This window comes from Falco biarmicus, chromosome 4 (genome assembly GCF_023638135.1).
Source record: "Falco biarmicus isolate bFalBia1 chromosome 4, bFalBia1.pri, whole genome shotgun sequence".
Lineage (NCBI taxonomy): Eukaryota > Metazoa > Chordata > Aves > Falconiformes > Falconidae > Falco > Falco biarmicus.
In genome coordinates this window covers 92,867,684-92,891,288 of record NC_079291.1, presented here as the reverse complement: position 1 = coordinate 92,891,288, position 23,605 = coordinate 92,867,684, and the positions used below count along the sequence as shown (strand labels likewise).

The following is a 23,605-nucleotide window of genomic DNA, read 5'->3' as shown; positions in this document are numbered from 1 at the left end:
GGGGCCCCCCCAGCCCCACGCGGGAACGCGGCCCCCGAGCGGCCCCCGCCGCCCCCCCGCTGCCCGGGGCACCCCCCTCCCTCCCCGCGGGCGGGCAGCGCGCAGGGCCGCCGCCGGGCCCCCCTTACCTTGCCGGGGGAGGCGGCGCGGGCGCGGGCCAGGGCGTCGAGGCGGGCGCTGTACTGCGTGAAGCGCTTCTGGTACCGCAGCGCCGTCACCTGCAGCTCCAGCTGCGCCGCCGCCAGTCGCGACAGCAGCGACTGCTCCCGCTTGCCGGCGCGCAGCGCCTCCTTCTTCAGCGCCTTCTCCAGCGCCGCCGCCCGCGCCTGCAGCGCGGCTCCGTGGGCCCGCAGGGCGCGCAGGCAGCCGTGCCCGCCGGCCCGCCGCTCGCCGTGGGTCAGCATCAGGCCGCAGCCCTGCTCGCAGAGCCCGGCGGGCCGCGCCTCGCAGCGCTCCCGCATGTGCGCCTCCACGTCGCGCAGGTTGAGCACCTGGCGGCAGCCGCGGTTGCGGCACTTGGCGGGGGAGAAGTCGCAGGTCTCGGCGTGCTCGCCCAGGTGCTGCAGCGGCACCACCGCCTCGCAGCCCCGCGCGTGGTTGTCGCACTTGATGTCCAGCTTGAGGATGAGGCTCTTGAGGGGCAGGACGTGGTTGAGCTCCTTGGTGGAGATGCGCTGGCAGTTGACGGGGCAGCTGCCCTGCTGCACCACCCAGGGCAGCACGCAGCCGGCGCAGAAGACGTGGCCGCAGGGGGTGGTCAGCGGGTCCTCCAGAACTTTGTTGCAGAGATTGCATTTGAAGTCGGGATCCACGTCCCCGCTGAAGCGGTCCAGCTCGAACCCCATCCTCCCGCCGCTTTGCCAGAAGCAAAGGAAAAAGAGGAAAAAAAAAAAAAAAAAAAAAGGCGGGCGTGGGTAGAAATGATTACAAAAATAATAGCAAAAGCCCAGCCGAAGCAACCGAAGCGCGGGGACGGGACGGGGAGGCAAAACCCGGTAATAAATAAGTCTCGGGAGCTGCCGCCGCCGCCGCCCGGGAGGGACCGCGGCCCCGCGCGAGCCGCAGGGCGCCGGGAAGCCGCCGCGGCCGCTCTGTCCCGGGGCGCCCGGCCCGGTCCCGCCGCTGCCGCCGGCCCCGCCGCCCCGCGCGCCGCCGGTGCCGCTCTCCCGCCGCCGCCTGCGCACAGCGCCGCCGCGCGCGGCCCGCCCCGCCCCGCCCCGCCCCGGGGGTCCCCCCGCGGGTCCGCGGCCCGGGGACAAGGGGGGGGCTCTGTGCGGGGGGGAGGGGGGTGGCGGTGGGCTCCGGCCGGGCACACACCCACGCACGCACGCACGCAGCGGGCGGTGGCAGGTAACCGGGAGCCTCGGGATGGGGCGAGGGGCGGGAGCGGGGCGGCGGGCGAGGCGTGCCTGAGGGGGGGGCCCCGGGCGGGGGGACGGGGGGCGGTGACAGACAGGGGGTGCCGTGAGGGGCGGGACGGGGAGGGGTGCAGGGCGCGGGGTGCGGGACAGGAGGGGTGCGGGACAGGAGAGTGAGGTTAGGGAAGGGACGGGAGGGGTGCGGGACGGGAGGGTGAGGTTAGGGACGGGAGGGGTGCAGGGCACGGGGTGCGGGACGGGAGGGGTGCGGGACAGGAGGGTGAGGTTAGGGACGGGAGGGGTGCAGGGCACGGGGTGCGGGACAGGAGGGGTGCGGGACAGGAGGGTGAGGTTAGGGACGGGAGGGGTGCAGGGCACGGGGTGCGGGACGGGAGGGGTGCGGGACGGGAGGGTGAGGTTAGGGACGGGAGGGGTGCAGGGCACGGGGTGCGGGACGGGAGGGGTGCGGGACGGGAGGGTGAGGTTAGGGACGGGAGGGGTGCAGGGCACGGAGTGCGGGACAGGAGGGGTGCGGGACAGGAGGGTGAGGTTAGGGACGGGAGGGGTGCGCGACGGTAGAGGTGCGGGACAGGCGCGGTGCGGGACAGGAGGGCAGGACAGAGGGGGCGGCCGTGGGGAAGCGGTGGGAGAGGAGGGGAGCGGGAGATGAGGGTGGGGGGCGGGAGGTGGTGCGGGCAGAGGCTGGGGCCCGGTGCGGTGTGACAAGGTAGGACTAGGCGAGGGAGGAGGAGTGTGAATCCATCAGTTTTAGGTGCTGCTGGTGCCGAGCGGGCGGCTGGCCCAGCGCAGGGTGGCGGGGCTGTTGGCAGAAGTCGGGGACGCTGGGAGAGGGTGCGGTGCGAAGCAGCCGCCAGGGTCAGCTCTAGTCGAGCTGCTTCGGGCTTGGGCTGAGCAGTGCTTCGGTGGGACGGCCTTACACGAACGGTGAGGAAAAGTGCAGAGCAGCCTGGCAGTGCTGCTCCAAGCCTTACGGAAAAGGGATACATTTTTTCTGTGTTTGCATAGCCTATTAATGTCCCATTAATGCCACTTGGATGTAAGTGGGGGGGATCAGAAAAGGTTACCGCTTTTGATATCTGTTTCTGCCTGGCGATGATTTAAAAGCACTCCAGAATATGCTATAAAAAGCTAGCCAGACCACACCTGAAGTACCAGACACAGCATTAGGCAAAACCAATTTCTCTTACAAGGCAGATATTCAAGCACTGAAAAAAGCAATAAAAGAGAACAGCTTTGTTCATTGTGGATGGTGGAGCAGAATTCTCACATGCGCTAAAGCCACATACCAGCTCAATTGTTCTTTTAATGTGTTTTGCTTTATGGCGAAGTAGAAGCCCAACTAGAAACTTCAGTTTGAAATGACCTTTATTTAGTACATGCCTATTGTATCATAGTAAAATGATTTTCTGAACGTCTGGGATGATGATTTGTCTGTAAGCGACCTTTAGAAAGTAACGGACTAGCGGTTACACAACTATGTTCCCAATGCAGTCTCAGGCAAGTAGTTTTTACTATGAAGGGTTTTCACTTTTCAAATATGAATTCCATCTGTAGTACTCATTTCATTCTGATTATTAACATTCCATAAAGCTTAAGGTTGCTTTTGGCTGTATACACTGCCCTACTAAAGAAAGTGTGCATCACGTATTTAGGGTTATATACCTAGCTAAAGGAATTTTTTACAGATTTGTTCTGTTTAAAAATAAATAAACAATATAGGACTGTGCATGCAGGTTTTCTGTTAGCTCCATCTGAAGGTCTTGTGCAGTCCAGGGCCATGGAGATAAAGTTTAATTAATGTGTATTACCGACTTTCTGATTATTCTATTTGATCTGTAGTAGTGAATCCCATTCTTCTTGTGCTTCACTGCCTTTTTCCTCTTCCTCCTCTTTCTCATCTCTGCCTCCTCAGGATTCCTCTCCTCCTCTCTCTTACCGCTCTTGCTGCAATGCCACATCTCTCTCCTTCCTCCAACCACCTGGACCGCCCGCTGTGCAAGCTGCTGATTCTCCATGCTTCGCCTGTAATGTTGGTAGACTTTGCTAGTAGGACACCGTTGTTTTGCAGTTTGTCACAAAAGCTTGGATAGCTGTTACTAATCACGGCATCTAGTCTTTTCTGTGGGCATTTTATCTGAAATAAAACTTTAGAGTACGTGGTCTGGGGATGCAGGTAGTACAAATGAGTGACTTGAGAATTGGTGTTCATTGTGGCAGCTGCTGTATCGGACCTTGTCTGATGGGGAAATCCATACATGCAACTGTTTCTGAATAGTGTGTTTTAAGATAATTGCTCTAAATTAGTGCCCCATGTGACCACCACCTTACGACCTTCTTTACATGAGTTTATGAAGTGCTTCATGAATTCAGGATGGTTGTAAACAGCAATAGAAATACATTACTTCCTTCAACGATAGAAGTGGAAGTTCTGGTTTAGTATTTCAAAGTTGTCGCTACAGGATGCTCAAGGCCATTCCTGTCAAAGCCAGAGGCAGAGCTTTTATGGATTTCAGCAAGAATGACGTCAGTACCAGGTTCCTTAGGCTATTTGAAACTATACAAATATTTGGATGGAAAATATAGGCAAGAACTTGAATAACATTTTCATTTGGAGTCATGGCTGGGCAGATGGTGTGCAGAATTCTGTGATATACTTTAACGTGACATTTATGTAGGAATAGATGCTTTATTTCTACATTAAAACGTTTGAAGGCCACTGTGGTCTTGGATTGAGAGTACAGTTCAGAGTGCTGACAGGGAATTGAAGTTCCCCTCTCCCTGCTGCTATTATCTACACAAGAAGGCACAAATGGAGCTTTCTCTACTGGAGATACTTCTATTTCAGTTCTCCCTTGAAAAAAATGTTTAAAAAGCAGCCTCTCGACATGAGCCTTTAATGTTATTTTCGAAGCCTGAGGTCTGAAACTGGAAAGAGGTTTGGTTTCCAGCGTATTGCCACCAGGGCTGAAATTACATTGCCACAGCTGAGGAAGGTAATTTTTATGTAGTCAGTTCTCTCATCATCAGAGGTAGTGTACTGGGTTGGGACCCTTACTGGACTGTTAAGAGCTCTGTCATTTAACTTTCCTTATCCTGTCATAAGAAGGGTGAGGGCATGTCCGTTTGTACTTTGGGATGTAGCACAGACACAGTGGCAACTCTCACAGGTTTTTGCAGTATGTTTCATTCAGTCTGCTGGGTTTTTTCTGCTGCTGTGAAGTTTCCAAACTCACATAAAATCAAATGCAGTTTGATTTGAAGTACTTCTTCATTTGCCTTTTGTTTGTAAAGTTTAGCGTTATTTTACGATTATGAGATCTTTGCAAGAAGATTCTGGTTCTTTCTATTTCTTTTATTTTTTTATCAGTTAGCTTTTAAAAACATAGAAACCATTAGGTAACACAGAGAAAGAGTCGAAGCCCTCTCTATGGCAATCATCTGTGTCACTCTTCTGCCTTACTTGATTCTGGGAAACCCTCTAAGGTTAAGAGGACACATCCAATATAATGTTGTCTTCCTCATGCACTTAGTTCATGAATTGGAGCTTTTTGGAAACTGAAACAGTGGTTCTGGGAATATTTAAAATATGTTTAGTGTATTTAGGATACATGCAGTATATTTAAAATGTATCTAAAATGTCAAGATCTTATCAACATTTTATTCATTGCCAAGCACTGAAGCGCTGTAGAGTTATACATTGGAAAGATTCTGTGTTCTATGACATTTTATAACCTTTCCCATACTATGTATGTTCTACATGTTTTTCTTTATCTATATGTGTAGCTCCTGTCATTAAAATTCAATTACATTTGCCTCAATCCCTTGTTTTTACTGCTGATAGAGACAGAAGTTTGCGTTAATAGAAGACACACCGAAGAGCTGGCCAACGTGGACCAAATAAAATGTCAGTCTTGTAATGGTGGAGCATAGTCCGTATCAACCACAGTAGAGACAGTCCATAATGATAATGGTTTATATGACATTTATATTAAATATTTTGCAAAAGATTAGGCTCTGGCTTGGCAGTTGAGCTAGGATTTCAGGGGTTTACATGTATGAGTAGAAGGTCGATAAAATATTAAAATGGATGCTTAAAGTAAATTGTGTATTAGCAACAGGACAAGCTGCATCAAAAATCCAAATCAAATCCCTCTGTTTCAGTAGAAACATTTAAGCAAGAAATAAAAGATAGCACATGAACATCCTTTCTTGACGTTCCATACATATTTTTATGTAGTTGCTTAAGAGTTATTTCACTGCCCCAGAAATCTAGCTGTTTTCAGACACGTACTTGAAGGAGTGGCATCCTTTGAGCCTATTTCGTAACGGGCTTTGTTCTCATCTCTTCACGTAACGCATAGTAAAGCTTATGTTCTACTTACAAATAATTGAGAGGCAAGGTTCACAAGAGCTTTGGCTGTAAGTATACATTCCTGTATCAATATGGATAGGAAAAATATAAAATAATGTTCTTATTTCTGGGGCTTTTTAGGAAATGTGGTTAGTCAACTGTGTTGAGTGCTCTTTGTCTGAATAGTTACATTAGTTTACCACCACAGTGTTTGAGAGTCTTGAAGTTGTTTATTACACATTTTATTATGAACAATCCTCTTTGTGGTAAAGGAGAATTAGCCGTGTTTTCAGACAGGGCTTAATGAAAGGCGGGCTAATAGAAGTGCCCGTTGTAATTCAGTAAGTCTTCAGCTGAGTGCTAGAAATTGATTTCTGCTTTTCCTGGGCTGTTCTTTAGTTGGTACTGGAGCCAGTTTTAGTGAGCAGTTGCTGTAAGTCTGTGATGTGCGTTACGAGACTGAGGCCCAGACCTGACCACTGCTTGCCTGAAACTACACAAGGATTCCAAACGTCGGTGGAGGCTGTGTCCCAGCAAGCATTCAGTATCCAGTCCTATGGCCACAAACACTGCGTCTTTAAATTTCCTCAGCAATATAAAAACATGCAGTAGGTATCAAATTATGATGCAGACGCCACATTCTGTACTATATAATTTTTTTGTCATTTCCTCCCTTAGTTAAACAATTTAGAGAGAGAGAACTGACATTATATATGCCTAATTCCCTTTCACACATCTTACATGTTGTAACTAATGATAATGTTTAAATCCAGACTGTAATTAACTCAATGGTAATGGGTGGGACATAAAATGCAAGCCATAATTTAGAGGCATATTCTGTAGGAGCGTGTTCGATGAATTTAGTAATAGTGGAGGTCAGCCCATGTTTCAGAGAATGGAGAATGCTCAGTGAACACAAATTACTGAGCATCTTTTCCCCATTCTTCACGCACATGGATGTTGTAGACCTGTCAGACAGTACTCACACATGTGGCATTTTGCATGGGTAGGTGTTTGGGATTGTATTTAGCTGACAAATCTGAGAGTCTTTGGATTGCCCTTAATTGGCTATATGGCACCATAAAAGAAGAGGTGAAACTTTACCTGTGACTGTGCATTCACATAGAAGCATTTCTGAAAGCCTTGAAGTCCAACTCTTTTCTTTTAAAATGTGAAAAATAATATTGTTTTCAAGAACAGGAATGGAAAGTAATTCACCTTTCATACTGTCAGGATGATTGTGAATGATGTGGAATGTTACTGTTTTTTTCCACATCAGCAACACTGCTTTATCTCAGGATGCTTTTGTACTGTTTCCAAAATAAACAGTTCTTAATACTTGTACAAGGTGTATTTGACAAGCAGGCTTTTGTCATCATCCACTGTTTCGTTAGGTAAGCAGTTGCCTTGCTTATGTATTTACAGCACTGTTTACAGTTTTATAAACCAAGGAAAAAATCCCTTTTAAAACATATGCCTTTGTTCAAAAACAGAAGCCTAGTGGAAAGCCCAGACCATTAAGTAAAAAAAAACCACAAAAAACCTTACATTCTGGATCAGGTGAACTCCAAGATAGAAACAAAACAACAACAAAACATTTAGAGAATCCTGTTTTGCCTGCTGAGCACTACAGCAGGATGTTGTAGAGGCCACAGCTATATATGGGTTCAGGGAGGGCACAGAGCATCTTTGGATGATAAGTCCAGCTGTTGCTACTGACCTCTGTCTCTAGAAGTTTCTAAATTACTCATTGCCTGAAGCTGGGAGAGAATCACTGCAAACAGACTGTGCCATTATCTGTGCAAGATGAGTATCCCCAGCTGATTTCTCTTAGAGACAGGATTCTGAACTTGATGACCTTTAATTTGATCCCAATTGAGGTTTGTTTTTTTTTTTTAAATAATCAAGGTGTGTTGGAAAATGGTGGTGCCTTAAGAAAGCCTTTTCATTTCGGTGCTCTTGGCTTTTCTGTGGAATTTATATTGTTCTAAAACACCAGTTTTTTAAAAGAAGGTCCCAGTGCTTAAAATAGTAAGCAGTGATTTCAGAGTTGTTTCCTTATTTCTTGTTGGGAGGGGAGTTGGGATAAAATGAAGGTGTGTGTAGAGAGGTGTAACAAGCCTTTGTGAATTTAAAGCAGAGATGTGACAAAATTTGCCTGGTGAGAAGAAGCAAATACGATGAGTGTGTGGAATGTGCCAATTGAAAAAAAAAAAAAAAAGTTGTGTGCAATTTTAGGAAAGCTTTAATAATTGAAATAGGTGATTATAAATACTGTAACAAAAATAAGTTTAATCCTTTTTTAAAAAACCTACTTTGATCAGGCTAGGATGGGCATCAAACTGGGTATGCAGGTTGAAAACGTCTCGTGTGGTCTGGACTTTTGATAGGAAAGGTTGAGAATTGCTTTTTGGTATGTGTGCTCTTCGTTTCACTCTGGGAGCTCAACGAGAGCTTACCAGAGTTATATCCTTTAAGTGCTGAAACATTTCATGTGGGAAGATTTTGCATCAGTGTTCTGCTTGGTGTATTGCAACTGTTTATCCCAGCCTATGCAGAGATGTGCAATAACGTCATAGTGACATTTTAGAGAAATGATGAGCTTGAAAGAGCAGATAGATATACATGGGATAGAAAGTGAAGATGCCTGTAGGAAACTTCCCACATCAGAAAATCCAAAGTATGCATACAGCTACAGATCTATTCCTGAAAGCCTAATGTTTGTATTCAGGGATCTTAAATCAGTGACATGTTTGCCAGGAAAGCTAGAGTCGGGGAACTGTTAAGTCAGTGTGAAAACCTCTTGATGCAAGTTAAAGTTTTGATTAATATTAACGATCAAAGATCTTAAGAATTTAGTCCCTGTTGAATTAAGGCAGTGGATTAATAAGTCATATGCTAAGTTTATACTAGGTCAAGCCTTTATTTTTCTCATTAATATGCATCAATATTTACTCTCAATTCGAAACAGTGCAAATGACAGGAGTTGTGTGTGACCTAGAGACAGGTCACTCAGTTTAGAAAAATAAAGAAGGTACATCCTAGCTACTGAACAAACCCAGTTTTGATGTTAAGAAGCAAAAGGTACTTTTTTTTAAACATGAAGAGGTTTGGGGCTTTTATCTCTTTAAAGAGAAGAACACACTTGAAGTTATGAAGACTTACCAGCTTTGCATGAGCCGAGTCCTTCAGGAGCTTTAAATTTCTTGAGGAGTGATGGCTGAGTAGGTACAGAGACCTCCAAGGCCTCTCTGCTTGTGGCTGTTTTATGTAACATCCTAATTGTGCAATGATGTGGAGTGTCAGGAGCTTTTAAAATCCATATTTGTGCTTTTAGCACCACAGAACTTGAGTGCAGTCCTGCTGCACAAGATGCTGCATCAGATCCATTCAGTTTACATAGTTAAATATTAATATTCATAGCTATCTTGCTCTAATGAAAAACATTTTGTGTAGTGTTCATAACTGTTTCAGTTTTAGCCTTATTTTTGTTTTTCAAATGCCTTGATCTAGGCAGCTTTCAACACACACACCCCCCCCCCCCCCCCCCTTTGTGGTTTTGCAATATTGATGAAATTTCAGGACGTACTTAATATTTTAGACATTTAGTTTAAAAGTATAGTTGGTGTTTCTAAGATCTCTTCTGAACCTTGACAAATGTTCTAAAATGAAGAAAAGTAGTATCTTTTTATTTTGGCAGTCTCTGCTATGTTTGTCAGTGACAGAATGTGAGCCTCTTGGCAAAACAGGTTTTAATATAAATACTAGATCCGACTGAAAAAATAAAAGCAGGATTTTTGGAAAAGTCCTTGAAATGTCAAATTTGTTGTCACTGTAAAAAGTTAGAAACAGATCATCATGAGGAAATATTATCCACATTTTTTTTACATTTTCTAAATGGAAGGGTAAATTTTCTGTACAATTTGTTTCTCAACATTGTATTGAAATTTATAAAATTTTTGATTCTGAAAGTTTGGAAGAAGAAAACATTTTGTTAACCAGGATGCCACATAAAAACACAAGGAAAATATGTTATCTGAAAAATTAGCATTAGCTGTATTGTTATCATCACTTTGCTATATTTTAATTAAAAGCAAAACAAGGACTGTTGTCAAAGACAGTCTTTGATCTTAGCTTTTTCAATGAGGTCTAATAATATAAAGGACAAGTCACCAAGAGCATGAAGGTGACTGGTTTTTATTTGTTTGGGTTTTTAGGAGAACTTACTAATGAGGCTGCAGCTTCTGATTTTGGAGAAGAGAAGATGGTTTAGAGCAGAGGACCAGCGTGGAAATCCAAGTAAGTCAAGTTTGAAATGAGGACCACGCTCCATATTCAGCATATGGCTAGTTTTCTCTCTCCAGGGCATATGTCTGTGAGTAGGATTGGCTGCTTTGGTAGAGAGGGGGATGGAGATGGGGATGGACGTTTCTGTCCTAGGAAATGCTGTGGGTATCATAAAGAAAAGAGAAGGAAACAAACGGAGGCTCCAGAGGGAGCGGGTGGCATCCTCTAGGAGGTGAGGAGACCTCTGTGGAGAGCAATGTGGGTCCCGTGTGGGAGCTGTGATGTGTTTGTGTCCTCAGAGAGCTGTATTTGTATCTGGGTTAAGTGGTGTTGGGGACACCTGCAAGGTCACAAATTCCGCTATTTATGGTCACTGTTTCTCACTTGCTTTTCATACTTTTACTAGTTAGTGTCCTTCACAGTTTGTTCCAAACCCTAGCATATAGATAAAGGAGTAGAGACATTTGCAGGGCCTGAAGTAGGGTAAGATAACTAACAGCTAGCGACAGCCTCGCCAGACACGTGTCAGAAGCAGAGCTGAGGTTCATGCACTAAGCATGCTGGTCTGCCACTGCGTGGCTCCTTTGGACCAAGCCTTCCTCCAGGAAAAGAGCTGGGGGGGTGGGGTGTGCAGGAATCTTTAATGTTATATCCCTGACTTTTCCAAAAAATATGTTGACATGGCTAGCTCCAGAATTAATCAAGTTGCACCACTTTTATACTTCTCAGTGAAATTTGCTGTTGATATTACAATGGCAATAAAATTGTGAAAATGGTTTGAATAGCAGTTCCACAGGTACTGCTTCTCTTCTCCCTTCTCTTTCACTGCATCTCATGTTTTTCACCGTGTAGCTAAACTAGGAGGCTGAAAGCTCAGTAATTAATTTAGGATCAAGGCTTTCTCCCAAACTGCAAAGCTGAGAATCCTGCTAAACATCAGGAGAAGATCTGACTAGTAACTAATACGGAGTGTTTTATTATTGGTAACAAATCCCTTTCTGTAGCTGTTTGCTCCTGCAGGCTATTTTAGGAAGATTATTGTTTTCAATATGATGGCTTACACTCTATGTTCATACATTGCTTTCTAACAGTGAAGACATTGTGAGTTTGGTCCCATACCTACTCTACATCTTCTGCTAATTCATATTCCATTAGACAGCATTTATAGAGATTACTACAAGATTTTTCCATGCTCCAGTTAGAATAACTGCTCTGTGTAAAAGGACCTTGTGCCATAAAGTCAGGGAGACTTCACCTAGGGTACTTAAGGCCAATGCAAAAACCTGCTTACCATTTGTGAGCTATGGCTTGTAACTGCACCTAGCATCCTGCATCTTCAAAAATTTGCTGCAAGGACCTTCCTGACACTTCCTACTTAAACAGCTGTATGTTGGGGATGGGAGGTGCTTTTCCTATTCCGTCTGTTTTTTGGTCATAAAACCTGTAGCGAAGAGCAGGCTGGTTGTGTCACCCTGAGATGTGAGGCACTGGTGGCTCCGCACTGTGTTTCTGGCTATATACAGACAGAGTGGATGTGTACTGCTACCGCTCCAAGTAACTCAAGCTCCAAAGCCTGTCCCTTTAGCCCAGTCTCTGAATACTGATTTATTTGGTTCTGAAGGCAGGTATTGCCTAAAGATGTGGGTTTATTCTGCAATAGCTTTATGCCTTCCAATACTTTTTTCATTAGCCACTGTGGAAGTTTACTTTTTTTTCCCCTGCAATGTAAAGAGAAATTCAGTGATGTTTGTAAAGAAAACTGCACTGACTGGTGAAAAATCATGAGAAAAACATTGTATAGATTGTTGTTTTATAGATTATTGAAGCTTGATGAAGTAGGCTCTAGTGACTGATTTAAGTCATTGAATAACAAGACAGAAAGTAATGGAAAAAGCCAAAGGTAACAGCCTTGATGGTAGAGTTAAATGATTTATCTGACTATAGCAATTCTAAAGGCAAAGGTTAGTGTGCTGAACTGCTGTTAGGAATTATTTCAGGAGGTGTGCAAAGCTCTTTCAATTTGCTGAAATTTGTTTAAGTTGTACATTTGCCATTCCCTCAGTATTAGCCTCAGTTATCATATAAAAGTACAGTATTGACCTCTACTGTGTAAAATTAGCACATATGCAGTTATCAGGAATTTATTGAAGGCAAACAGATTGAAATAGGATGGCACAATTTAGACTAATGGCAAAAGTAAAACTAGGTAATAATGGTAAGGTCATAGGTTTATTTTTTTTTATATAGTCAAATACTGTGATTCATACTGCCATATTTTTCCAAACATTTGGAGATCATTCATTCTTGTCTAACAGATCCCAATTACTAAAGTACCTGTGATGCAGCCAACTGTATTACAGTTAGTAGTAGTTTGGTCATATATGCCTAAACCCCATTTTTCTCTTTTTTTGCACTGATGTCTTCCTTGCTTTACTTTCCTACATAGCCAGTCGTATGTTTTTTCATACTGCCCGTGTCAGTGCTCTCCCTGATGCTCTTCTTTTGTTTCTTCTTTCACTTCTCCACTCATTTCCTTGTCCTGTCCTTATTTTCTCATCTCGCATTGCCTACCAGTGTGACTACCATTCTGTGTCTTTCCAACTCACAGCATCTGGTTTTACTTGGCTGTCCTTGGCAGGCCTTTTATATTGCTCAAGGGGCTGGCTTCTTACTGGAATATACACCCTTCTGGGGCCTTGGCTGGTAAATGTTAATGCTCAAACTGTGTCTGCACGCTGTTGGTGGCGTTTTGCAGAATTTGGTCTCTAGAGTCAAGTCTGTCATGATGACAAAGACTATGTCTATTCTCAAACACTGAGGTTTCCGCACAGGAGGGCAACGTTGAAGTGACACGGAAAAAGTAGAGCAGAGGAGGCTGCAAGATATGGTCGACATACCTTTAAAAGTTGTGAACCTATGGAGAAAACTTCAAAAGAGTAAAGTGGAGAGGTGTGGAGGCTGTGTTGTGCAGTGTTAGGGAAGCTGCTGTGTTGGGGGAAGCTGCTTCTCCTCTTTGGAAAGACTGTCCCACATGGGGCAGGACACGGCGAGAGGGGTGTTTAATCCTACTTAAAATTGTGAAGAAGAAATATATCTCAAGTGATAAGATCTGAGGAGAGAACTACAACTCTAGTGAACATAGATTGCTTAAATGCCACTCGGTTCTGCACAACAGAATGCCAGCTGTTTTCATTAAAACAGTGCATGCATTCTTGAAAATCCACAAAAGCTGATTTAAGTTAATGATAGGCCAAGAGGGAGGAAGGTAGGAGACTGGCAGATTTCTTGAAACAAGTAGACACATTGATGCCTCTCTCATCTGCTGCTGGAAGCTAGCAACTTGGTGGGAGGAGTAGTGAAGGGAACTGATTATAGAAACAACACGCAGCTTAGCCTTGTGCTTTCCTAGGAAGAAATCCTATTGCACACAGTCGATTTCTACTTTAGCATTGATTTATCTGGGGGATAAATTAACTTCTTTCATTACTATTTGTTGTTGATTTTTTTCATATGGCTCTACTACTTGACTGTTATTTTCCCATAACTTTTTCCCAGCATGCTTTCAGAAATATCAGAAAATGCTCACAAACACTCCAGGAAAGTGCCAACTAAATATTCCACAAAGTACTTGCAGATCTTGTGCAATGTTTCCCCTGGTCTTTCCCAGCTGTTTTTTAGCATTGATCTAATATTTCCCCCATAAGCAGTTAGCATTTTTGTGACATTAAACAGAGCGGGGAGGTTGTGTTTCCACATATGAATAAAGTGACTGCTCTGATTTTTCAGAAGAAAATAAGTGTTTGATGGTGTTCTTCACCAAAAATTGCTGCTCCGGAGTGTTTCTTAAGGATTTTGTTTCTTATGGCCTTTTGGGGTTGTCTGTGGCTTCTCCAAAGGAAATAAGGTACTTCTAGTATTACAGTTCAGACTACTCAACATACATAGCATGTGACACTTTGGTTTTTCTGCTGGCATCGATAGGCTTTGGATCGGGCTCTTAATAGTCTACATAATATTTCGATTACCTGAAGTGTTTTTTTGATACACCTGTGTGCTAAGTAAGAGATATCTATGGCAGCTGTCTGCAGCATGAGGAATTTAGATTGTATAGATGTACAGTCACACAAATCTTACCTGTCTCATGAAACGGTTTGCATTCACTTCACCAACAGTTCTTTCCTCTTTTCTTCCCTATAAATCGTTTCTAAACAACACGGCCCAGAGAAAGGCTGGTGAAGCCTAATAAGCACAAGTTTTATGCTGGTTTTTTTAATGCTAATTGTTTCATTATGGGTCCTATCCAGAATTGTAGCATTGCAGTCATGGAGGTCATCACCTGTTTATTTGAAACCTGTGACTTTGGGAAGCACAAAAACCATTATGCAGAATCAGGCCTCTAATTAGACTGATAAAATCTCAATAATGCATAGTGGCTTTAGCAGGCTAGGCAAAACCTGTGGTGCAATTTGCAAAGCTTGTCGTCTTTTGAAGGCAAAAAACATTTCTGGAAAGTATTGCAGGCTCTTGAAATCCATTTCCCTGTGAACATAATTAGTAGAAATCAACTTGCACCATTTTCATAGAGCAAGTGGATGTCATAAAAATGTTCCGGGTAGATCTCAATATGGTCTTGACGCAACACTGAAAGGAACTGTTTCTTACCAGATATAATGAGCTCTTCCTGCTAGAATACTCCTACTTCACTCAAAAATGTCACTCAGAATTGATCTACGCAGATGTGAAACTAGACGAAGTCATCCATGGACAGTACGTTCAGCACTGGTTTCTACTGACCAGCCACATTTCATAAAACATTTTAACTACAAGAGTTAAAAGTCATCACATTATTTCATATATTTAATACATAGCTCATTAGGAACATTGTATTCCACCAGTAATTTCTACATTAGATTTACATTATTAAGCTCTGTGTTAGATTTCTAGGCAAATATATATTAGTACGTCACACCGTGCAGTAGAAGTTTCTCTACGCATACCCAATTGAAATTTATTCATGATTTCCAAAGGCCTGGATAAGTGCTCAGTGTCAGACAACTGTGCTCAAGCAATCATTTACACCAAAATTAGCGGGTTTCCCTTCAGACAACTAGTGAACTATTTTCTAGCTCATTTTCAACAATTCTGAGGTGGGGGAGGGGAGAAGGGAGATCTGATGCATTGATGCTTATTGCAGGTTTTTGATGGAAATGCATATAAATACAGTAATATGTTCTTGCTCTTGCAATACAGAAGGCACATTTTAGGTTTCACGAGTATTTTAAATGATGAAGATATAAACAGAGGACATTTTATTGACTGACCAAGATTTAGCAAATAAAAACTCTTGTACTTTTGCTGGTGTTACTGGAAAGCAGCTGCTGCTCTTGACCCTCTTCCATGGTACTTCCACTGCTGTTGCTTTTGACTGTAGCCAAGTTATCATGTTTATGGGTATTCAGAGGAGTATTATGTGAACTTGAGCTGACATTAGGGCTGAGTCATACAGGCATAAATACATTGATGTTGTTGCTTATCCAGATGTCTGCTAGCTGTTTCTGAGGAGAAACCTCTACTACCTCTTTATCAGTCAAAACATCCAGATGATGGATGTTTTGTAAATCCAAATTATGTTTTAGTAAGAATCTTGTCGTACTCTAAGACATGTATTGTGAAAGTGCTTTCATAACCATTTAGAGTATTTCTTTTACCTGGGAACCCACTGATAAAATCAAGCTCCTGGGCAGACTTGATTGTTGCCTCTGGGTTTGTCGTGTCACTGGTTCAGGTAGGGTGCTTGATTTGCTGCATTTAACTTTGCTTCCAGCCACCAATATATCTGCTTTATCTGTCCTGAAAATAAGACCCTCTTCACTAGCAGAGTTACATGATTTGTGAAAAGGTTTCCCTTGCAAAAGGCTAACAAACGAGTACTTGATTCATTCAACAGCATAGATGTCTGCTTAGAAGATGAGTCAGCTTCAGTCTGTGCAGCATATATGGTATTGCACTTCTGCTGGAGAAAAATCAAGGCAAATAAGGCAGCCTTTGTTCCTATAACCTTGAGTTGCGAGATTTTTCTTGAGTCATTTTTAGGATGAAAAAAATATTGCATTGGAAGACACATCACTGGCCCAGAACACAACAAAAGACGTCATTACAGGAATTTCTTTTCAGCTACACGTCCTTCTACAACTGACAGTCCTATTCAGAGTTATAACAGAGGGATGTCTGAAATTTTAAGATATAACTATTAGTTCTATATTTCATCTGAAAATATTTCATATTCTAAGAAATTCAAAATAATGGAAAATACAGAAAAAGGCATAATTATTGTTATCTGTTTTTAAAATGATCAGATGTTGGGTGTTAGCCCTCAGATTTCAACTGCAATGCCAAGCTTTTATCTAGAAAGCAGGTTTTCGTGCAAGGTGATTGAAATGACTTCTAGAATCGTATGGCAGTTGAGTGGAACAGCTCAGTTAAGCCCCAGGTTGCTCACATGTAGCCTTGTACTTTCAGCCATTTATCAACGTTACACCTAACCTTATTGAGAAAATGTAGACCTAGTAAACAAAACCCATTAAAGGCAGAAATGGTAGTGTAGACAGCACTTGTCTTGTTATCTTCTGCAACCTACACTTGGAAACACCCACTTTCAGGGACTAGCACTAAAACCTGCCATTGCTATTTTCAGCAACAGTAGCATGAGTGGAAAATGGATGTTGAGTTAATCTCTTATTCCTTAGGCGCATCCTGTATCTCTAGAACAGGCCTTTGTGGTCATTCTGGGTAACTGTGATACATATACATGTTTCTGTACTAGTAAGATTATGTGTATAGAAGTTTGAAGAAAAGTTCATACTATGAAAGTTTTATGCTTGTAGAACAAGAACATATAAGAGAAAGGCAGAGAAAACAGTTAATAAATAGAGACTTAAATATTACAAACTATTGTAACTATAATGCAGTAATTAAATAAAATGAGGTCAGGATGGAATCCCTGGCTGTAAGTAGTGTATGTGGATTCATACAAAATCCTTATGAAGAAGAATTACTCTTGACTTTAAAAATGACTCACAAATTTATGCTGTGTTTTTGCAGTCTTTTTTATTTTTTTTTAGTGATTTGCTTATTTGTTTTCAGTACTGATTAATTAGAGAGGAACCATAATAAGACAGGCTTCAAGGCTCAACCTTTTGAGTTCCTTAGATCAGTCTAGAGAGACCATTGCTCCAAAGAAAACTAGCTGTATAAATATACCATTGCACAAACGTTTGAGAGATGCTATTGGACTGGAACAATATCCCAGACATTACTTCTAAGATTTATTGTCTAGGAATCTGAACAATATTCTGCAGAATCTCTATTATCAGTGTCAGGCCACAATCCGCTTTACTTTAATTGGCTGGCAACATATGCTGCAGCATGTTATTCTTGCTATCTACTTAATCCTAGCAAGAATAAACCAGTCTCTGGAAACAGCAGTCTTATGAAAGAAAACATCAGACTTTATATAAACCAGACTTAGGGTTCATAGAGAGGGGCACCCTTGTTCTCGCTAGACTAAGTAGTTGTTGCATGAGTAACCTGTGCCGGCACATGGAGCACCTTTGTTGTCTTTGTTCCGTGATGATCTGCAATGAGACGTCAGAGTTCATTTGTCTCCTGCTATGCACAAGGCAAGGAAAGAAGCACCTTTTTGTGCTACTGACAATATTTGAATGTCCCTGGGCTTTAAGAAGCACAATGTATTCTGCAGCAGTCACTGTGCATTTCTTGCTCAAGGTTGATTTAGTCCAGTGTAGTTTGCTCTTTGCGTGTTTTGACTTTTTAATTTAGTCATTGTGAACATACAGCTGAGAAAAAGATCCAGGTTGCAGATGACTTTGGGATGCCTAAATAAAAAGACAGACTGTTCTGTACTGCCACAGGGCGATGGCAACTATGTGAGTTCACAGTTAGTTTTCACATTTCACATAAACGAGTTTACATTTAGATCCTTCCTTAGGGAGCTTTTTGGCATCCTTGTGTAAACAAGGCCTTCCGTGCCCAGAATAGGCTCCTATCCCAGCCTCAGCAGGCATCTTACAAAATCCACAGAAGTCTGAACCCTCCATGTGAAGAACCTACATCCCTATATAGCTCTGCTTTCCTTGCCTGCAGCACTACAGCTTTACTGTCATGCTGCTGCCACACCTGAAAAGTTTCAGTGCCAGGACTTCTCGAAAAGTGGTTGAGGAGTCCCTGCTACTCCTAGGAAGACTCTCATCTGGAAATACCTTCAGGGTGGTGGAGAGCTGGCTGCAGAACACTGCAGATCCTGCTGTCTTGTTAGCGGCAGGTGGTAGGAATGGGGCTTGGTGTACTGCAGCACAGCCCCGTCCCCTGCCGTGGCTTTGGAAATGAGCTGTGTGGGGCTACTTGCCCTTGCAGGTAGCAGGTAGCCATATCTTTTCACTGAATACATTGGAAACCAGATGATGACTGATGATGGATCAGAGTTCCTCTAACTAGTTAAGCAATGCAGTTACTTAATTATTAACTGGCTAGACTTGCCCTGAGGAAAAAACTGTATGACTGATTTTTTTTTTTTAATGGAAAAAGTACAGTTGCCAGGAAACAATAGCATTATTTGTTGGGGGTTACCCTTAACTGATGCATTTCAGGTGTATTGAAAAACAGGAGGCAGGTAGGAGGGTAAAGAAAAGTAAGTTAGAACAGTTCACAGTGTACAAATTACATTATTTCAGAATCAGCGCAGAAGTCTGCAAGTGGTTAGTCCTGTGTAATGCTTGCCTCCAAAGGCTGAAGGAACCGTTCTAATCATGTGCAATTTCAGGGCTTTTGGCATAAGGCCGAAGCAGGGCAGGACTTTGTATATTATGTCTTGTTCTTAATACTAGTCAAATAAGAATTTTCTGTGACAACTGCAGCATATTTTCATTTGGACCCAGAAACCCTGTTGTTCATGCAACTGGATAGCAAGCCATGATAGACACCTCCTAAATAATTCTGTAGAAACTCATTAAAGCTCTTCCAAGAAATAATTTTCAAGTGGACTTGCTTGTGGCTGCTAATGAATTCACCAGTGGCACTGAGGTGATTGTAGTGCTGTTCAGGTCCTTCTTTTGTCAAAGGAAACAAATGTGTTGTCATTTATCAAAGGTAACGGTCCACCTAATTGCAACTTCTGAGTGCGCTTAGGGAAGCATCCTGTGATTTGCAAAACACTTAGAAACCATGTGTGTTCTGGTTATCTTACCCGGTGGTGATATATAAGTTTTGTTTAAATACACATATATTGCTTCCTGGACTGTTTGTGGTGTGGTAGGGAGTTATTTATAATTGCGTTAAATGTTGTATCATTGTCCAAATAAGCAATTCATTTGGAGTGACAAGGTTATGTTCCATCTATTATTAGACCTACCAATTTAGTTAGAACACGAAGTTTTCTGGTGCTCAAGACATTTTTTTAAAAGATTTTGTGGGATTCTTGAGGAGTTCTTCAGTGACACGAATAATGAATTATTTGCTCCTAATTTGTATATTCTTTTGCAGTATCATTTAATCTACTGAACATGATTACATCCTCCAGACCTTGCTCCTCTTCTGTTCTTGGAAACTTTGCAATTTGAACTCACAAACCTTCACCTGAGAATTACAAAACCTCACATTACATATCTTATTCATTGCAGAATTTTAAAGGAATCCTACTTGCCATATTTTTGTAATGTTTAAATGTGATTTGTGGTAAAATTCTTCAGAGCTTAATCGAAAGAGTTTTAAACTGGGTGGAGAGAGGATCTGGGGATTTAACTTTAAATATATCATGGAAGTTGCTTTACTTATAAGAAAGACAGAAAATTGTGGTTGGACATGAGCCTGATCTTTCAAACAACAGTGCCTTCAGCTGACTCTGGTAACAAGTTTCTCAGCTGGTGTTTACTGACTGTGATGATTAGAGATAGCATAAAAAATAAATTTGATTTTCCAGTCATTTTTTGAATTCCCTATCTGATGCTTAAAAATTTGTGTTGGAATCACTTTTTTTTTTTTTTTTTTTTTAAATCTTCTCAAGTCTTTCTCACTAATTTGAAACTTTTTTGGACTCAGAGTTACTCTGAAGGTGTCTGGGATAACACAGGTTCATGCTTATGGGTTAAACCCAAAGGTGAACCTGATTAATTTGAAAAATTGATTAGTTTGCGGAAGACATCCCTCTCCCCTATATGAAACAGCGTTTCAACCAAAATCAAGTTGCACTTTCATTTGGGGGAGAAAAATAAAGTTTCAGTAATGTAATTATTGAAATAAAATATTTAGATATTTAAAAATGAAATTTTAGGACAAAATTGCTTGGTTTTGTGAGAAATTCTTTTAGCAGTTCAAGATTTTTTAAAAATAAAACCTGAAACATAACATCTGAATCCCAAACATATTTTTATGATTTTTTTTTTTCTCTGAAAACACTGACATTTTGTTATTTAACTCTGTAAGTAGAAAAAGACCAGAAACTGTCAAGCAGCCCAGAAATGGAAAAGTCAGTGTCCTGCAAATCTCAGGGTTCCCTGGAGGAATTCTGTTCCTTGTCTGCTGGTGGAAGTCTCTGGCTACTTCTCTGAAATCATGACACTAGACAGCAGTGGAACAGAAAAGAATGGTCACGTTCTGGTTTCCCTTCAGGGTATCCAAGAAAACAATTTATACCCACTGCTGTGTCAGAAGGGGAACAGCCACAAAGGTCACATTCACTTGCGAGGACTCAGTAATGATGAGGTCTGCATGTGATTGTGTTCTGGATATTTAGAAACAATTAAGTGTATTATTTTCTCTAGTTTCACAATCTACCTTTAGATAAAGTCATAGCAAGGCTATATCCACAGATCCATCTCACCATGTAGTTTATCTTAAAAGGAGGCAGTTAAATGGTTGAGTAAAAATCAATTTTCTGTTAAGTGCACCCTGGTTATATTAAAGTGGACAAAGTAATTATGCTCAGAAATTTTCCCTTTGAAAAACCCATGCAATAGGTAAATATGGAGATAGATTGTACAGTTGCAATGAACGTGATATGTTGCATGGAAGTTTATTATATTTTCTGTTGGCTATGTGACACTTTGCCACATTAAAATATTCTTGTGGCTGGTTTTTTTTTTTTTTCCTTTTTTAAACTGAGACAAATATATATGCCATACTGCTGTGACCACTCAAATCACAGAAAATTGCCATCCATTTCCCAAGCCATTAATACTAGAAAAAAGCTAGAATTGCAGGGATTTTTAAGGACATTGCTTTTAACAATAGTAAGACCCTGAATGGAATTGATCTGCTGCAGTAACTCACTAAACTCTTGGAGAACTCTCCTCATATCAGAAAATCAAACATACATGGACACAGATGTGTGCAAAACCATGTAGTCAGGATAGTTTGCATCCTGGTATTTAATGTACCAGTAAACCAGTGATTATGTATGTTCTGCTGATTTCCTCTTGAGCTATGTCTAATACTATAAGCCTAACTGAGATCTGAGAAATGTAGCAGTAATTTCAAAAAGCTTCCAATTTTATCCTTCTTTGTTGCTTGGTAACAATAGTTTTAGCCAAAATAAAACTTGAAAATGAAAGTAAATTATTTTTTTATTTAACAGAAAATAAAAAACTTCAGACTAGAAATAATCCAAACTTCTTTGCATGACGTCATCAGTTTCCCCCAAATGCTGTAGGGGAAAAACTCCGTCCCTGGCTTATTCCAGTGGAAAATGTTTGCGGAGTTTGCATGGGACATAAATTAAAACAGGAGAAAGTCATAGGGAAGCTGACAGCAATTCAGTCTGTTTTAAAGAAAACAAAGTGAAAGTCAGTGGGAGCCTGGCTGCCCTGGAATGCCTGCCCCAGTTGTGAACTGTGAAATCCAGATGGTTTTCCTCCTTGAACAGGGAGCGCTGGCGCAGCCTGGCCAGGCCACAGCTCGCCAGCACTTATACCTGCGTCCCCACCCAGACCCTGCTAGAGGGTGGCTCTGACCCATATCCGTACTGCTGGGCCGCTACAGATGCGGTGCTGGCTGTGCCTGCAGCCCCGGCGCTTTCAGCAGCACGTAGGAGTTGTGGTGCCCAGCTCGGCTGGCAGGGAGGAGGAGGAAGAGGGAGGAGGAGGAGGAGGAGGTGTGATGCTGCAGCTGTGCTTTGGCCCGTGAGGACAGCACATTACAGTGTGTGCCCCAGAAACTGTGTTTTACATGTAAAAGTAGCTGCACTGAACTATTCCAGATATTTAATAGATGGAAATGTCCTGGGCTCTGCAGAAGACTATTTCTATTCGGTAGCAATATAAGCTTTCCTATGTTGCCAGGATGATTCAGCTTACTTGGACATAACATCTAAAAGGAGATGATTCAGACTTCTTCAGGATCAGTAACTGGATTATAATTATATTGTTTACTTTAGTCCATGCTAAGCCAGCATCACTCCAAGCGCAGAATCTCCTTGTTAGAATCACTGACTTCAAAGGATGGATGGGCAGGTTCTGCCCAGAGCGTGGGCAGAGTGACCAGAGCGTGCTGCACATACGAATTTCTTGATCCTTAGTGGAAAACTACACTTCTCTTCTAATTGGGAAATAAATATATCACTGTTTTCAGACACGCGTTAAATCCAAGTGTATGTCCTCTTTGCTGATGGGGAGTGGGAGAAAAGAAAGTAGCTTCCTAATTTTGTAGCCCTCTAAAACGTTAATGGTGCTGATAACTGGAGGGTAAAGAACATGCTTGGAAGACTCGCTGCCTTCTGCAGTTGCCATGGACCTTGCAAGTACTGCAAGGTCACATGTGATGCTGGAGATTTTCCAGTGTTTTTTCTGAGGTGTTGATGTTAATCTGCTTTCAAGGGCAAGGTGACATGTTTAATGATAATGGAAATGTCTAATAGTAGTGCTTTTGCCAGCTCTCTCTTGCATGCTTTCTAACCCATTCATCAAGATTAACTAGAATTTATTATATTCAGCTTCCTTTCGAGCGGTGTCGTTAGAGGCATATAAACATTTGTAAGATTTATTCATTCACCTCAAGGAACCTGGAAAGGTGTGCAAGCTCAAGGATTGCACACATAACTTGATTCGGGATGGGATGAAGGCTTCAGCATATCAGAAACCTTGCTTAATGAAGAATAAATATCCGCCCAGAGTACCATTCTGCCTAACATCAGCCTCCCTCTAAGGCAGATGCTATCTGGTCCAGATATAGCTGTGTTTGTACAACTGCTTTTAAATCAAATTTGGTTGCCACCAGGATGCTTAGAATACCCTCAGTGCTGCTAGCACAACATCTTTAACTTCTCTGTGATGAATCTCTTCTCAAAACTTAATCCACTGTCTCCCTGACCTGACTAGCTTTCACCCCAGGAGCAGATGCAGAATCCCGGAAGCATCTCTGGTTCATTTTGATAGTGAACATATACCAGAACTGATGCTTCTGTAATTGTTAGACTTATGATATACAGTGTGCTACAAAGATGATTTGCACATGCTCGATAAATCCATCAGTATCGGTTTACCCACGCATGCATCACAGCCTGGCAGTCCCAGCGGCACTG

At 42.4% G+C, this 23,605-nt stretch overlaps 1 protein-coding gene and 1 long non-coding RNA gene across 7 annotated transcripts in view; one reads left to right on the top strand and one right to left on the bottom strand.

The window, feature by feature from the left end:
- PDZRN3 (PDZ domain containing ring finger 3) overlaps nucleotides 1–1,156 on the bottom strand; it is a 147,610-nt gene extending 146,454 nt beyond the window's left edge. The window contains exon 1 of the mRNA XM_056336894.1: nucleotides 129–1,156. Coding sequence (XP_056192869.1) covers nucleotides 129–845 — 717 coding nt within the window. The 5' untranslated portion in view covers nucleotides 846–1,156. The remainder of the gene's footprint in view (nucleotides 1–128) is intronic.
- A 119-nt stretch (nucleotides 1,157–1,275) lies between these two features.
- LOC130148733 (uncharacterized) overlaps nucleotides 1,276–23,605 on the top strand; it is a 210,121-nt gene continuing 187,791 nt past the window's right edge. For 5 of the 6 annotated variants that reach the window (XR_008821652.1, XR_008821650.1, XR_008821647.1 and 2 more), the window contains exons 1-2: nucleotides 2,077–2,303; nucleotides 9,948–10,029. This is a non-coding gene — a long non-coding RNA (uncharacterized LOC130148733). Of the gene's footprint in view, nucleotides 1,351–2,076; nucleotides 2,304–9,947; nucleotides 10,030–23,605 lie in introns of those variants that run through there. The other variant, XR_008821649.1, reaches the window with a different exon arrangement.